Below are 16962 nucleotides of genomic sequence, written 5' to 3'. Positions count from 1 at the left end.
AGTCGGGGCCGCACGGAGAGAAGCAGCGGCTCCTAGGAATACAGCGTCGGCGCAGCCTGCGCATGTGAAAGAGAAGCTGCTCAGCAGGGGGGAACGTATGGAGGTGCCTGAGGAGGGGACAATAAGAAGACAGGTGAGTGGTTACTAGTAAGCTGCGGGGGCAATGGGGGGGTGGGGTTTAATTGTTGACAAATATTTGGGGTGTAGTGGTTTAGTATATGGGAATGTAGTTTTACAGATGTGGTATATGGGGGGTGTAGTGGTGTGCTATATAGTGGTGTAGTATAATACAGGTGTATATAGGTGTGTAGTGGTGTAGTATAATACAGGTGTATATAGGGGTGTAGTGGTGTAGTATAATACAGGTGTATATAGTAGTGTAGGGGTGTAGTATAATACAGGTGTAAGTAGGGGTGTAGTATAATACAGGTGTAAATAGGGGTGTAGTGGTGTAGTATAATACAGGTGTAAATAGGGGTGTAGTGGTGTAGTATATTACGGGTGTAAATAGGGGTGTAGTGGTGTAGTATAATACAGGTGTATATAGGGGTGTAGTGGTGTAGTATAATAGTGGTGTAAATAGGGGTGTAGTGGTGTAGTATAATACAGGTGTATATAGGGGTGTAGTATAATACTACACCCCTATATACACCTGTATTATACTACACCACTACACTCCTATATACACCTGTATTATACTACACCCCTATATACACCTGTATAATACAGGTGTATATAGGGGTGTAGTGCTGTAGTATAATACAGGTGTAGTATATAGGAGTGTAGTATAATAGTGGTGTAGTATAATACAGGTGTATATAGTAGTGTAGTATAATACAGGTGTATATAGGGGTGTAGTGGTGTAGTTTAATACAAGTGTAGTATATAGGGGTGTAGTGATGTAGGTTATCACTGGTGTAGTATATAGTGATGCGTTATATTACAGGTGTATATAGGGGTGTAGTGGTGTAGTATACTACAGGTGTATATAGGGGGGTAGTGATGTAGTATATAGTGGTTTAGTATATAGAGGTGTAGTTTATTACAGGTGTAGTGTAAAGGGATGTATATTACAGGTGTATTATGTGGCGGGGGTAGTGATGTAGTATATGGGGATTGTGTGTGCATGTATGTATACATTATGTGCATGTGTATATATATATATTATATACACGCACAGTATATATGCGTGTGTGTGTATATATATATATAGATATATATATATATATAATATATATATATATATTATTAGAACCAAGTTAATTATATTAGTCCGGCCCTCTAAAACCATCCCAACTTCTCATGCGGCCCCATGGGAAAATTAATTGCCCACCCCTGTTCTAAAGGGTTAATGAACTTCCTGAATCTGGTTTTGAGTACTTTGAGGAGTGCAGTTTTTAGAATCGTGTCGCTTTTGGGTATTTTCTGTTACCTTGGTCCCTCAAAGTCACTTCAAATGATATGTGATTACTAAAAAAAATGGTTTTGTATTTTTTTTTTTATTTTTTTTTAAAAATGGGAAATTGCTGTTGAACTTTGAACCCTTCTAACTTCCAAACCCCCAAAAATATTTTTTCAAAACTTGAGCTGATGTAAAGTAGGCATGTGGGAAATGTAATTTATTAACTATTTTGTGTGACATAACTCGCTGGTTTAAGGGCATGAAAATTGCGAAATTTTCTAAATTTTCATCAAATTTCCGATTTTTTCACAAATAAAAGCAAAATATAGCTTCCTAAATTTACCACTATCATAAAAGCACAATATGTCAAGAAAAACAAATCTCAGAATCACCGGGATCCGATGAAGCATTCCAGAGTTAAAACTTCATAAAGTGACACTGGTCAGAATTGCAAAAAATGACCTGGGCATAAAGTACAAAATTGACTTCGTCCATAAGGGGTTAATAATCTAATTTTACAACTGTATGCTGCAGATCATAGTACAGGCTTTTGACTGATTTTTTGCTTTCTGTGTATGCCCATCTGGCTTTTTGAATGAGGGGATTTGTTTGTTAACAATAAATGGTTAAAAAAAAGCTAAACTAAATCTAAACACAAAACACAATAAAATAAACAAATTTATCCGAACTGGTTGGTTTTAGCAAACCTGCTTAATTAGTCATATTTGAGACTTGTACATGCCACACTACAATAGTACCATGGCAGGATGTTGCTGCAATAGACTTTTTGGACTTAACGTTTATCCTACTCAACAGTTCTTGTTTGTATTATAGAGTTTGAAAAGAGTTCAGTACAGTTTAAGGAGACATATGACTGTTACACATCTTTACAGGGAAAGTAATGGAAAATCAATTTACTTGTCAATTTGAATTCTATTATTTCTAGTCCTTTTTAGAAGCTTTTAAAGTTTACCAATTTTGAACTGACTTGAGGGGTCTAAATATTGGGTATTCCCCCAATATGATACAATTTTCAAAACTGCACACAATAAGGTATATGAAACCTCTTCAGTAAACTTGTCAATCCTTTAGTTGCTTTACAGACATTAACTCACATGGAATGAATAAAATAATGATATTTTCTTTCACTAAAATTAGAAATATGCAGATCGATCTGTGGAGGATCGTGCTCAAGTCATATTTACTTAAAAGGACTATGTCAGCAGGGCTGTAGGATTTTTTTTAAGTAATCAAACTTAAGCACAAGTGTATCCCTACCAAAAGTGTGAGCATTGTTTAAAATATTTTTTTGGAGTTTATCATTCCAGTATGTCATATTTTGCAGTGATTTCCCCCAAATGGACATACTGGTATATTATGGCAATCATGCAAGCACAGGAGCTGGGCCCATATGATCCCCACCAGGAGCTCGGCTTAAGTTTTAGTTAAGCTATGGATGTCACAGCCAGAGTGGGTGCATGCCTGCCCCTGGCTGTTGAACACCTTAAACACAGCATTTAGGAGGCTGGTATAGGGAATGATCTCCCATTCCCCCCGACCGTGACCCCCGTGACATTATTTCACGGGCTGAATAGTTACCATGCCAAACCAAGGTAGCTATGACTTTTTGTCTTGGTCATCCAGCTACAGAAAGTCTGTAAGTCCATGCCAGAAGCATCTTCTAAAAGGCTTATGTTAGTGTCTCTGTGACAGGAATAATGTATTGCAATGTAGGTACTTTGCAATACAATATACCAGTAATCAGACTGGAAAAAGTTAATGTGCCATGTAGGGTCTAAGTAAAAAAGTTTAAAAAAGTTTAAAAAGTTAAAAAAATATTTAAAGAAATCAGAAAATAAAGAACAAAGAGAATGAAAATAATATTACACCACTAACTACTTATATTTAAGTAATAACAATAATATACAAAAAGAAGTACACACATTTAATATTATCACATCTGGAACAATCCAAACTATAAAGCTGTTACACTAGTTAACCCCTTTAGTGCACAACAGAAAAAAGAAAATTAAAAATGTAGCAAAAACTATGTCCTTTCATCATACAGCTCATAAAAAAAAGTGGAATGAAACAATCAAAAAATCATATGTAAATAAAAATGGTATAACTGAAAACGTTATCTTATCCCTCAAAAACATTGATTTAATCGTAACAAAGCTGAATTTCTGTTCGAGTTTGGTTCGGTTCGTCAAACGGAGGCTCCGTTCGACGAACGTTCGATTAACCGTTCGACGAACCACTCGAACCCCATTGAAAACAATGGGAGGCAAACACAAAACACTTAAAAACACATTATACATGTACACATACAGTTAATACACATTGCCATAACACTTATAGGTCCCCGCGACGCGTCCTGCACTCTATCTCCCGCCGCTTTTCCTTCCGATAATCACTGCATCCTCCCGGTAACCAGCACTGATGATAGGACCTATCGTGATGTCAAAAGAGCATGTGACCAGTCACGTGTCTATTATCTCATTGGCTACAGACTGGTCACATGGCTAGATGTCATGCTAGGTCCTGTCAGTGCATCTCTCTGGTGCGCGGTAATCGTTCCAGCATCTCCGTGTATCAGCGAAATGCTCTGGCACATGGTCGGTTCCCCGTTCCTCCATGTGTGTGCTCTTTACAGAGTCAGCCCACATGCAAGGACTGGTGGCCACAGCCGGTGAATAACGGAGATCCCCGTTGCTATAGCAACCCGCCTGTCAGTGGTGATGTCACCGCTTACAGCCCGCAGCTTCTGCTCACTCACTGAGTGATTAGACTGCACGGGGAGCAGCAGCCTTCTTCCTCACATGCTGTGCTGTCTGATGTAGCAGAGCTGCATGGGTTGAAGGAGAAAGAAGACAGAAAACCATGGATCGTGGAGGGATGAGAGGGAGTAATAAACATGGAGTCTCTAAGTGTGTCTGTGTATTTATTTCTATTAAAGTATTTTTTCTCTGTGTAGTGTCTTTTTTTAACCCTTTATTGGAGATTCTTAATGGCTGGGTCAAACTTGCCTGACATTAAGAATCTCTGGCTTAATACTAGCTAGTAAAACAAAGCTAATATAAACTCATTATTACCCCGCAAGCCACCTGACTTCAGGGCTGTTGGAAGGGTTGGATACAGCGCCAGATGATGGCGCTTCTATGAAAGCGCCATTTTCTGGGGTGGCTGCGGATTGCAATTCGCAGCAGAGGGGCCCAGAAAGCTCGGGCCAACCTGTGCTGCGGATTCCAATCCCCAGCTGCCTAGTTGTACCTGGCTGGACACAAAAATGGGGAGAAGCTCATGTCGATTTTTTTTTTAATTATTTCATGAAATTCATGAAATAATTAAAAAAAGGGCTTCTCTATTTTTTTAGTTCCCAGCTGGGTACAAATAGGCAGCTGGGGGTTGGGGCAGCCGTACCTGCCTGCTGTACCTGGCTAGCATACAAAAATATGGCGAAGCCCACGTCATTTTTTTTTGGGGGGAAAAAAACTCCTGCATACAGTCCTGGATGCAGTATGCTGAGCCTTGTAGTTCTGCAGCTGGTGTCTGCTCTCCTGCATACACTAGTGAATGGAGCATGCTGAGCCTTGTAGTTCTGCAGCTGCTGTCTGCTGTCCTCCATACAGACAGGCAGCAGACAACAGCTGCAGAACTACAATGTTCAGCATACTCCATCCATGACTGTATGCAGGAGTTTTTTGCCCCCCCAAAAAAAATTACGTGGGCTTTGCCATGTTTTTGTATTCAAGCCAGGTACAGCAGGCAGCTACGGGTTGACCCCAACCCCCAGCTGCCTGTTTGTAGCCGGCTGGGAACCAAAAATATAGGGAAGTCCATTTCTTTTTTAATTATTTCATGAATTTCATGAAATAATTTTTAAAACAAATGACGTGGGCTTCGCCCAATTTTTGTATCCAGCCAGGTACAACTAGGCAGCTGGGGATTGGAATCCTCAGCGCAGATGCCCATGCTTTCTGAGCACCCCTGCTGAGAATTGCAGTCCGCAGCCACCCCATAAAATGGCGCTTTCATAGAAGTGCCATCTTCTGGCGCTGTATCCAACTCTTCCAGCTGCCCTGGTGACGGGTGGCTCGCTGGGTAATAATGGGGTTAGGGCTAGCTGTATATTATCAACTGGCCCTAAGCCCGAAATTCATGGTGTCACGCCAATATTAGACTTGGCCACCATAAATATCTAGTACAGATGAAATAAAACACAACACACAGAAAAATATTTTTATTAGAAATAAAACACAACACAATTAGTGACTGCTTCTTTATTGAAATAAAGAACCCCCCTCCGCAGTAATCCTGGGTCAAGGGTCCCGCGCCGTCCAATCCGGATCCAATATCATCTGATCAATTTGCTGGAAGGCAAAGCGATCAGATGATGTGTCAGGTTCAAGGTCCTGATCACATGACACAGCAGCTGATTGTATAAACGGCTTTTATACAATCAGCTGATGCATGAGTGCAAAAAAAACAACAAAACAAACCACACACTTCAGTGCAGACTCCTGTCCGACAGCAGCAGCTGATAGTTTAGCTGGCCGGGCGATAAAAAGCCGGCCTCACTGCTCGACTTTTAGTGTCAGCTGATGCCGTCAGGTGACCGCATCAGTTGATCATCGCCAGGTCTGAGAGAGAGAAAAGAGAGAGAAAAGAGAAGGCAGAGAGAAGAGAGAGAGGGAGAGAGAAAAGAGAGAGAAAGGAGAATAGAGAGAGAGGGAGAGAGAAAAGAGAGAACAGAGAAGAGAGAGAGGGAGAGAGAGAGAGAGAAGAGAGAGAGAGAGAGAGAGAGAGAGAAGAGAGGAGAGATAGAAGAGGAGAGAAGAAAGAGAAGAGAGAGGAGAGAGAGGGAGAAAGAGAGAAAAAGAGATAAAAAGAGAGAGAAAGAGAGAAAAAGAGAGAAAAAGAGAGAAAAAGAGAGAAGAAAAGAGAGAAAAAGAGAGAGAAAGAGAGAGGAGAGATAAAGAGAGAAAAAGAGAAAGCGAGAGAAAAAGAGAAAGAGAGAAAAGGAACAAGAGAGAGAGAGAGAAAAAGAGAGAAAAAGAGAGAGATGAGAAAGAGAGAGATGAGAGAGAGAGATGAGAGAGAGAAGAGAGAGAAGAGAGAGAGAGGAGAGAGAGGAGAGAGAGAGAAGAGAGAGAGATGAGAGAGAGGAGAGAGCAATGCAGCCTCATTCCATGAACTGCTCCGATTTTAGAGGTGTGTCCCGCGGCTCACAGCTGATGTCCGGCTCCTCCCTCAGTGCATAATTAAACTAAATTAAATTATAATTATAAATAAATAATAATTATAATTAAAAATAATTAAATTCTTTACCGGGGAGGCTGGGACTTGAACTCGTGAACTAATGCTCCCTAGGTAGTAGCTCTAACCATTGAGCAACTGCCTTTAATGAGATACATTGGAAGATTTGGTTATCTTGACCTCTGCATTGCAGAGTGAAGTCTCCGGTGACAGCACGGCTCACTTCAGGTGCTGCGTGGAGAGGACACAGAGTGCTCATGTTCTACGGGGCTCTCTGTCATCCTTATGTAGCAGAGCTGAAAGCGTCGTGTGCATTACTTTTGGATCTGGATTGTTGTTTGTGGATTAATAAATAGGTAAATTAGGTGTTTTTTGTCTTTTATTCCATATAAAGGATTTTTCACTGTGTGTGTTTATTTACTTTCACTTACAGGTTAATCATGGAAGGTATCTCGGAGAGACGCCTGGCATGATTAACCACTTTATTACCCTGATTTCCACCACACCAGGGCAATTCGGGATGAGCTGGGTAGAGTCCCAGGACTGTCGCATATAATGGATGTGGCAATTCCGGGCGGCTGCCTGCTGATATTGTTAGGGTGGTAGGCTCCCCATAACATGGTGCTCCCCATCCTGACAATACCAGCCTTCAGCCGTGTGACTTTATCCTGGCTGGTATCAAAATTGGGGGGGACTGCATTTTTTTTTTTAATTATTTATTTATTTTACTGCATGATATAGACGCGCCCACCAGCGGCGTTTGTGATTGGTTGCAGTGAGACAGCTGTCACTCATCGTGGGGGCATGTCTGACTGCAACCAATCATGGGTGCCGGTGGGCGGGGAAGGCACGGAATACCTGATTGAATAATGAAGCGGCAGACATTTTCAAAAGAGGAAAAGAAGCCGTAGCTTTGTGACAGCCGTGCAGCGAGGCACCCATGATCGGTGAGTAGGAAAGAAATAGGGATTATGCTGGGGACGCAGGATGTATGCAGATACGCAACATGTGCACATACTTACTGTGAAAAGCCACGCTTTTGGTGATTGAACCGTTCTCGAACGTAACTCGAACTGCCGAACTTTAAGCAAATCGTTCGAGTTCGTCGAACGACTCGAACATCGCCCAAAATCACTCGAACATGAAATTGGGAAACCATTCAACTCTAACATCGCTCAACTCTAGTGATGGCCTGCTGCAGTCAAAATACAGAATCTAAAGCAGTTGTGGAAAGCTGGCCCTGGACCTTAAAAATATGACGGCATTTGGGGACATTTTTTACAGAAAGAACCCTTTTCCATTTGTTTTGTTTTCCAGCACCAAAATGTATCCCTGAAACTAAATTTTAATAACATTAAACTGCCATACATTCTTTATATTTTTTTTTATAAAGAAAATCTAATATATAAAGCTGAATGTGTGTATGTATGTATGTCCGGGATTGGCATCTGCACCGTCGCAGCTACAGCCACAAAATTTTGCACACTCACACGTCTGGACCCTGAGGGTGTCATAGGCTATGCTGGGAGGCTAAATTTTAACCCCGCGCGCTCCAATTTACCAATCAATTTTGCCCCTATCTACATAATGGGGAAAAAGTGAAACAAAAAGTGTATCCGTACCGTCACATTTACTATCACAAAATTTTGCACAGACACCTCATGTGACCCAGGGAACGTCGTAGACTATGTTTTGACAGGAAAATTTAACCCCACGCTTTACAGTTACTCTCCAAAAAACATGCCTTCATTAAACTAAATGGAGCCTGGAACTACAGGTTATTAGTAGGAGCTGTGATTGGTTGCTATAGGAACGAACGACATTCATAGTATAGGAAGCTTATATGTGAGGTAATAAGATGTCGGTGGGGAGACGGATAGAGAGACAGAGAGAGACAGACAGAGAGACAGACAGAGAGACAGACAGGGAAAGAGACAGAGATAGAGACAGACAGGGAAAGAGACAGACGGTGAAAAAGACAGACAGAGAAAGACGGGGAAGAGACCTAGAAAGAGACAGACCTGGAAAGAGACAAATGGGGAAAGAGACAGACAGACATGCAGACAGGGACAGAGACAGGCAGACAGGGAAGGAGGAGAAAGCCAGAGAGACAGACAAAGATAGATGGGGAAAGACACAGACCTTGATAGAGACAGAAGGGGAAAGAGACAGAGAAATAGAGACAGACAAAGACAGGCTGAAAGGGAAAGAGACAGACAAAGAGATGGGGAGACAGACGGGGAAAGAGACAGACCTGGAAAGAGACAGATGGGGAAAGAACAGAGGGATAGAGACAAAGAAAGAGGCAGACAGAGATAGGCAGACCAGGAAAGAGACAGACGGGAAATGAGACAGATGGGGAAAGAGATAAATGGGGAAAGAGACAGAAAGGGAAAGAGACAAACGGGGAAAGAGACAGACGGGGAAAGAGGCAGACGAGGAAAGAGGCAGACGAGGAAAGAGGTAGACGAGGAAAGAGGCAGACGAGGAAGGAGGCAGACGAGGAAAGAGGCAGATGAGGAAGGAGGCAGACCTGGAAAGAGACAGACCTGGAAAGAGACAGACCTGGAAGGAGACAGACGGGGAAAGAGACAGACGGGGACAGAAACAGACGGAGCACATTACTTGGCCAATTTAGTTAAATCTGTGTGGAATATCTGTGGTGTTGAAATATATGTTGTGAAATGCTTCTATTAGCTTACTTTTTGCCTTTTAATAATTACATTTCTATCTATTTGTTTTGTGGTTTTTGTGTGCAGAATACATTTTTGTTAATACATTCTATGTTGTTAACAGCAGTTATTAACCTGGGCGAAGCTGGGTAGTACAGCTAGTACCATATAAATAGCAAAACACAGAAAAAGATTCCTTGATCTATTGTGCGATTGCACAAGCGATCGTACCCGCCCCCGTCGTTTGTGCGTCACGGCCAATTACTGGCCCGTGGCGCACAAAGTCGTTAACCCCCTGTCACAAGCACTTACCTCCCGGACAACATCGCTGTGGGCGGCGAACATCCTCTTCCTGAAGGGGGACAGACGTTTGGCGTCACAGCGACGTCACACAGCGGCCGGCCAATAGAAGTGGAGGGGCGAAGATAAGCGGGACGTAACATCCCGCCCACCTACTTCCGTCCGCATTGCCGGCGGGACGCAGGTAAGCTGTGTTCGTCGTTCCCGGGGTGTCACACAGAGTGATGTGTGCTGCTTCGGGAACGATGAACAACCGGTGCACAGAAGGAGGACCGACATTTTCAAAATGAACGACGTGTCAATGAGCAACGATAAGGTGAGTATTTTTGCTCGTTCACAGTCGTTCGTAGCTGTCACATGCTACGACATGTCTAATTATGCCGGATGTGCGTCACGGAATCCGTGACCCCGATGACATATCGCCCGATATATCGTAGAGTGTGACGCCACCCTTGGCAAATCTACTTTTATTTTCTCAAATTTTATTTTAGAATTGAATTCTGGAACATTCTCATTAGATTTTTCCCTAAACAATCTTTCATTTATTTCTCCTTTCCTCCTGAAGAGAAGCGTGAGTGGATGACATATGTACTTGGAACCACTGAGTCATAACCATAAGCGAGCCATAAATTAATTCTATGACCAAATCATTGATAATCATGGTGATGATTGATTTGTTGTCATATCCTATATACGATGTATATCACAAGGCATTGGTCTTGCTATTACCAAGAAACTAGTAACTTTGTTTTTTCAGTATTACGGTATAATGCTCAAGGAACGGTAGAGTTTATTTCCATGAGCCAAAGTAATGGGGTAGTTAAAAAGCTCTATTATATAAAGAATAAACAACTAGGGTGCAGAATAATTACTAATGATTATACAAACATGGCTGAGACATGAACCTACACCCTTGCTAAACAGAATCACTCAGAAAGAGCTGTTCTGCCACCACAGAGTGTGAATTGTACGGAGTCATGCTGGCAACTATTACTAGTATGTAAAAGTTTATTTTCCAACGTAGTTAAGATTGAGTCTCTCTTCATTTCCATTAAGTGCCAACAGTTTTTCACTATTTCAAAAGCAATAAATGCCCAATTCTAACACTTTTTTTGTAACTGGATTCTTGACTTCCACAGAACCTTTTCCTGACATTTATGGCAAAACTGTTTCTTTTCTTTTTGTACAAGCAAGACCTCATTTATTTTTAAATTAATATAATGTACGGCAATAATAGCTATTATCCAACTGAACAATGTAATTGATTCTGGTGTGAGTTGCAAAGTAATAAGTAAAATAAGCTATGTGCTGAACAAAAATGTTGAAAGTTATTCTCCCAAACATAATTTTATTTTTTAATATGTAGATATATTTACATATACAGTATATCACAAAAGTGAGTACACCCCTCCCATTTTAGTATATATTTTATTATATATATTTATGGGACAACACTAAAGATATGACACTTTGATTCAATGTAAAGTATTCAGTGTACAGCTTGTATAACAGTGTAAATTTGGTTTCTAAACTCAACACACACAGAAATTGATGTCCAAACCACTGGCAACAAAAGTGAGTACACCCCTAAATGAAAATGGCAAACATGCCCAATTATCCATTTTACCTCCACGGTCTCATGTGACTCAGTGTTACAAAGTCTGAGGTGTGGAAAAAAAAGCAGGTGTGTTGAATTTGTTGTTATCGCTCACACACTGTCTTAGGCCTCTGCCACACTCACGTGTAAAAAACGTACGTTTGGTGTAGTCCGTTTTTTGTGTCCGTGTTCCGTATTTGCAGTCCGTTTTTCCCCTCCGTGTGGTGTCCGTATGCATATCGTGTGTCATACGTGTGTACGTGTGTGCGTTTTCCTGTGCGTGAAATACGTCAGTGTGTGTTCCGTGTGCAGTCCGTTTTTTGTGCGTGTTTCACATGTTTCACACATTGAGATAATGGTGATTACTTGGAATTAAATGACACATAGGTGTATGTGATTAGGACATAAATATAAGTTAACTATAAACTGTTTCCTGCTTGTATTATGCCTTGGAGCACCTATGTGTTGAGACAAAATTGTCGCAATGCCATTATCCACGGAGGCCTTAGTGTTTTTATGTTGGATTATATCTCGTCGTTTTGGCGTTCGACGCCACATGTTGCAATATGATAATGTAAGAAGAACCAGATTGTGGGTGCATCCACTAATGATGATGCGGCCTATGCATGGTCATTTCCATACTTTATTTTTTGAGTTACGGAATTTCCCAGATAAGTTTTTTTCATACTGCCGGTTGTCAGTTGAGAGTTTTGATTACTTACTAAATATTTTACGACCTCATTTGCAACATCAGGACACTTGGATGCGGCTTTCCATTTCCCCAGAGGAGAGATTTATGGTGACTCTGAGGTATTATATTTGTTATTTTTGTAATTTGTGTAAATGTGTTATTTTTCACATTGAAATGTGTAATTGATCTTTATTGATCTAATCTCATTTTTGATTCAATGTTTGTGTTTTCTTATGATTGTTTTAATTTAAAAAAACATAGTGTTAATTGAAAATCATTGTTTGTCTTGTTTTCATAGATTCTTGGCGACTGGTCAATCTTTTAGTGCTTTACATTTTGATTTTTTGTTGGGTCGATCAACCATTGCCGTTATAGTACGTCACACATGCGACATGATATGGCAACATTTAAAAGAAGAAATGATGCCTCAGCCAAACAGAGAAGATTGGTTGAAAATCTCTAAGGGCTTCAAGGACTCTGTTGACTTTCCTAACTGCATAGGAGCTTTGGATGGCAAGCATTTCAGAGTTAAAAAGCCACCAAACTCTGGGTCACGTTATTTCAATTTTCATAAGTTTTTTTCCGTTGTTATTTTGGCATTGGTTGACACAGAATACCGATTTATTTATGCAGACATTGGGGCCTATGGTAGTGCCTCAGATGCCCGTATTTTTCGTTCATCAAGATTAGCCCAACGCCTGCAAGAAAATTCATTATTGATCCCCCCTCCAGTTGCCCTACCTGGTACATCTGGACCGTTGGCACCATATGTGATGGTAGCAGATGCAGGATTTGCATTATCCAAACATGTTATGCGACCATATCCAAGGAGATCCATTGATGACAGGAAACAGTACTTTAATAATCGGCTAACTAAAGCAAGACGTTATGTGGAGTGTGCATTTGGTATTTTAGCTAACAAATGGCGCATTTATCAGACAACGATTCAGTTGCAGCCAACCTTTGTCACATCTGTACTCAAGGCTACCATAGTGCTTCACAATTACTGTCGGATACATGAAGGAGGAACTTATGTGGATGATGAATTTCAGATAAACCATGTTGTTAATCCCACAGGTGAACCTATGTCTCATAATTCCGTGACATCTGGTTTACAAATTAGAAATTTATTTACTGATTACTTTAATTGTTTTGATGATACTAATAATAGTGTTGATTGTTAAGATTGTGATGGTTTTTTGTTGATAAAAATATAAATTTTTTTTATTATAGGAACTTGGTTAATTTTTCTCAACATCTAAGAGCTTAAATCGAACTAGTATTAAAGGGCAAATGCGTTAATCATAAACTGACATTTCTGTTAGCAACATGGTTTTCTGAATGTTGTATGTATGTGTATGTACATTTCTGTGTTACTATCATGTTTTAGGAAACTTATTTCAAACTTACAACATTAATAATGTTAATCGTCTATTGAAAAAATGCAATATTATTAATAAATATCAATAATAAACATGTTTCTTTTCTTCAAAAACAGAATCTTTTATTAAGAATAAGCATATTAATCCATAAAGTAAGGATGTTATTTTTTCACATCCACATTAAAAATGTACATATTGTTCATTTTGTGTTAAATTTTTCTAAATGTAAATTTTGATGCTATTCTTCATAACATACAAAATATACTTTACATACAAGAGTAATTGTAAAGAAAATGTGTGCATTGCTTACAATGTTGAAAAATGTCGGCCAATTAAGTTGCTATCATGTTGGACATTGACATAGACCAAAAAATTGTAAACTGTGTTTTCAGAATATTAGAACTAATCTAACCATCAAATTGGTTGGGTAAAAATGTGTTCATAAAATTCAAAAAATAAAGGCCATAAAACATATATGTGATCCGTCACTAAGTATAATCACACATGTTTTTAAAATCTTTTCAACTCTGAGTTTGCACATTTTTGGAAATCCCTCTTTTTTAACATTTTGACACATTCATCAGATTTGTTGTTTGATTGTTAAGATTAACAAAAATGTGCATCACAAGTCAACAAGATCTTCTAGTGAAGTAACCTGAGTGTTGCTGAGTATGTTGTTTTGTGTGGCCTCAGAAATCGTATTTTCAGGAATGGAAACAGTTGTTTGCTGAACAACATTCCTATTACTAGCTACAGTAGTGTGTGGAACAGTCTGTTGCATGCTGGTTTGTCCCAACACATTGCCTGTGGTTGAGTACACCTGTGGATCTACATGGGTAATTGGGTATTGTGTGTGTGTATGTTGTTGACCTTGAGGATAGTTGACTGATGTTTGTAAGTGTGGTGTAGGTAACATAGTTGAGATTGGATAATGAGGCATCATGAATGATTGTGGGTATGTTGAACCTGGAAACAAATTAGGTAAACCACCAATATTTGTGGGTTGAGTAAAGTAACTAGTAGTTTGAGTTGGTTGTAAATTCATATAGTTCATGGGTTGCTGAGAGGTAGCACTTTGTACTGTGCTTAAGGCACCAGTATTGGTTGCAACATACCCTTGTCTAATTGGTGTTGGGAATAACGTACTTGAAGCAATTGAAGGTTGTCCAGATTGTTGTAATAGTGGATTATTGACTATTACAGTTGCCATTGTTGTTTGTGTTGAAATTGTATTTTGATTGTCTGTTGTGTTTGGGACTGTATGTTGTTGCATAATGGTACGCCAATTTTCTATGGCCTCATACACTCTCACTGGTTCCTGTTCTGCCTGACTAGCTGACAGTAGGGTAAGCATAGCAGCTCTTACACGTTCCTGCCTATCTGAAGGAATTTTGGTTAAGCTAGTAGATAAAGACCGACAAAAACGCTCGGCATCTGTTTCTGGAATTAAAGTGTTCATTATGTGAATAATGCGTGTGTCAATTATTTCCGGTAAGGATCTCATTTCCTCAGGTCTGCGGATTCTTCTTGCACGTAGAGGTTGTGGTGCAAAACGTGGAAGTACATTTGTTTGTGTTGATTGTGTAGCTGGTGTGGTTGTTTGTTGCGTTGATGAGCCTTGGGTGTTGGTTTGTGCACTCTCTGTCCCACCCTCATGTGAATCATTTGCTGCATCTTGTTGAGTCTCAGGAATTTCAATGTCTTCTCTGGCAGGTTCTTGTTCTGATGCTGAGGTGGCTGTAGCAGAGGGACCTGCTGTTGGTTCATCATCTGATTCGTCAAGATTATCCTCCGTTCTATAAGAAATGAAAAAACATATTACAATCTTAACATTTATCTTTGTCCAATTATCTTCAGGGGGGTTTTTTTTTTTTTTTTTCAAAAAAAATAAAACTTACTGTGTAACTTCTAAGATGGGTGCTAGGAAGCTTATTTGTTCATAGTAGACATATCTGCGTTTGCGGCCTTGGCTGGATGAGGATGGTATAGGGTTGTACTCCCTTCGGTACTGATCACGGGCTGAACGCCAACGCCTTTTTACCAAGTCAACTGTGGAAAATAAAAAAATATGTCACTTGCAACATTCTCCATAAATCTGCACACATTAATTTAAATAATGTTTGCGAAATGTAATATACAATTTAACACAATTATGTTGGTCAAATACTTAGGATGAAATATAATTTATTTAGATATTCTTCATTCAAAAACATGTTTAGACATTCACACATAACCAAATAATATTTCTGAATAATTATATTTTAAGTAATTGTCATCTATATTTAAATTATAATTTGGTGTTTTTGCAATGACATTTGGCTATAAATTACTAGAAATATTATTTGATACATGTAGGTAATGATATTGACATGTCATTTTAAACAATTTTATTTTAAAAAAAAAACAAAACAAGATTTTCAATTGTGATACTAAATTTAGACTAATACAACAGGGAATTTTAAAACACATGACAGTTTAATCAGTTAATTAAGTAAATTCATGAAGAATTCCAAGTCAGATTACAAATTTAAGTATACTTTGATTTTTGACACTTATGAAAGTTTGGTGATACTATGAAAAAAGTGTACAGGAACTCAATATATTGAGTAGTACATATACCAATTCTTCTCATAGGATTTTACACTAAAAGACAACATAACTATGCCAAAACAATCACAGTTTGCAAGTATGAACAAATCCAAATATAGATATTAAATAAATAACTATAAAAAAATACAACAACTTACCATATTTAGCACGCTTTGCAGGAGAACATCTAGACCATGCATTATTGGGGTACACTTCCTCAGCTACTTGATTCCAATGGCGCTCAACTGTCAGTCGGTCATGGTAACCATCTACACGTGTATCCCATAATGGTGGGTGAGTCTCGACAGCTGTTATAAGTTTCTCCGTGTCCACCCGTGGTGCCATTATTATATTTCGAAGACGAAAGTTTGCTCAAAATAGATCTTGCAATACACAGAACTACAACTTCTTGCTTGCTCACTCCTTCTGCAAATGCACAGTTAGTTTTGTGCAAAAAAATATGTTAGCTACGCCACCTGAAAGTATTTCAGAGTGTAACAAACTTTCTAATTAAAACACGGACACGGACCACACGGATAGCATACGGAGGCCATCCGTATCACGTACGTGTAAACACGGACCCATAGGATTTAATGGATCTGTGAGGACGTGATGCCGGTGGAAAACGGACATGTCAGCGCTTTTTCGACACGCTCAAACGTACGCACGGAACGGACACACGCTCCGTGCGCAAACACTGACGTGAGGCTTTTTAGATTAAAAATAGTATGTCAACATCAGCACGTGTCTCCGGTACGTGCAAAAAATGCCAAAAACGTACCGGAGGCACGGATGTGTGGCGCAGGCCTTAGGCCTCTGTCACACGTTCGTGCTTTCGGTACATGTTTGACAGTTTTCTCAGGTACCGGAGACATGTACACATGTGGGCCTATGTATTCCTAATGGTTTGGACACACGAAAGTATTTTGGAACAGAACGTGTGTCCGTTCTGTACTTACGTGTGTCCATGTGTTCCTCACTCCGACTCCGACATGTCCATTTTTCTCCGGCATCACGGGTGTCACACGGCCCGCAACCGTACCACACGGAGGTAGTGTGGATGCGGTCCC

The 16962-nt window shown here is 39.8% G+C and overlaps 1 protein-coding gene across 1 annotated transcript in view; it reads right to left on the bottom strand.

The window, feature by feature from the left end:
* Positions 1 to 16308, bottom strand: part of LOC142289895 (uncharacterized) — an 83346-nt gene extending 67038 nt beyond the window's left edge. The window contains exons 1-3 of the mRNA XM_075333836.1: positions 16051 to 16308; positions 15202 to 15352; positions 14051 to 15099 (exon numbers count right to left, since the gene is read on the bottom strand). Of these exons, the coding sequence (XP_075189951.1) occupies positions 14051 to 15099; positions 15202 to 15352; positions 16051 to 16237 (1387 nt within the window). The 5' untranslated portion in view covers positions 16238 to 16308. The remainder of the gene's footprint in view (positions 1 to 14050; positions 15100 to 15201; positions 15353 to 16050) is intronic.
* Positions 16309 to 16962: the final 654 nt, after the last annotated feature.

This window comes from Anomaloglossus baeobatrachus, chromosome 2, assembly GCF_048569485.1.
Source record: "Anomaloglossus baeobatrachus isolate aAnoBae1 chromosome 2, aAnoBae1.hap1, whole genome shotgun sequence".
NCBI classification, from domain to species: Eukaryota; Metazoa; Chordata; class Amphibia; order Anura; family Aromobatidae; genus Anomaloglossus; species Anomaloglossus baeobatrachus.
The sequence above is the reverse complement of the archived record's forward strand: the minus strand, read 5'-3'. Positions and strand labels throughout refer to the sequence as shown.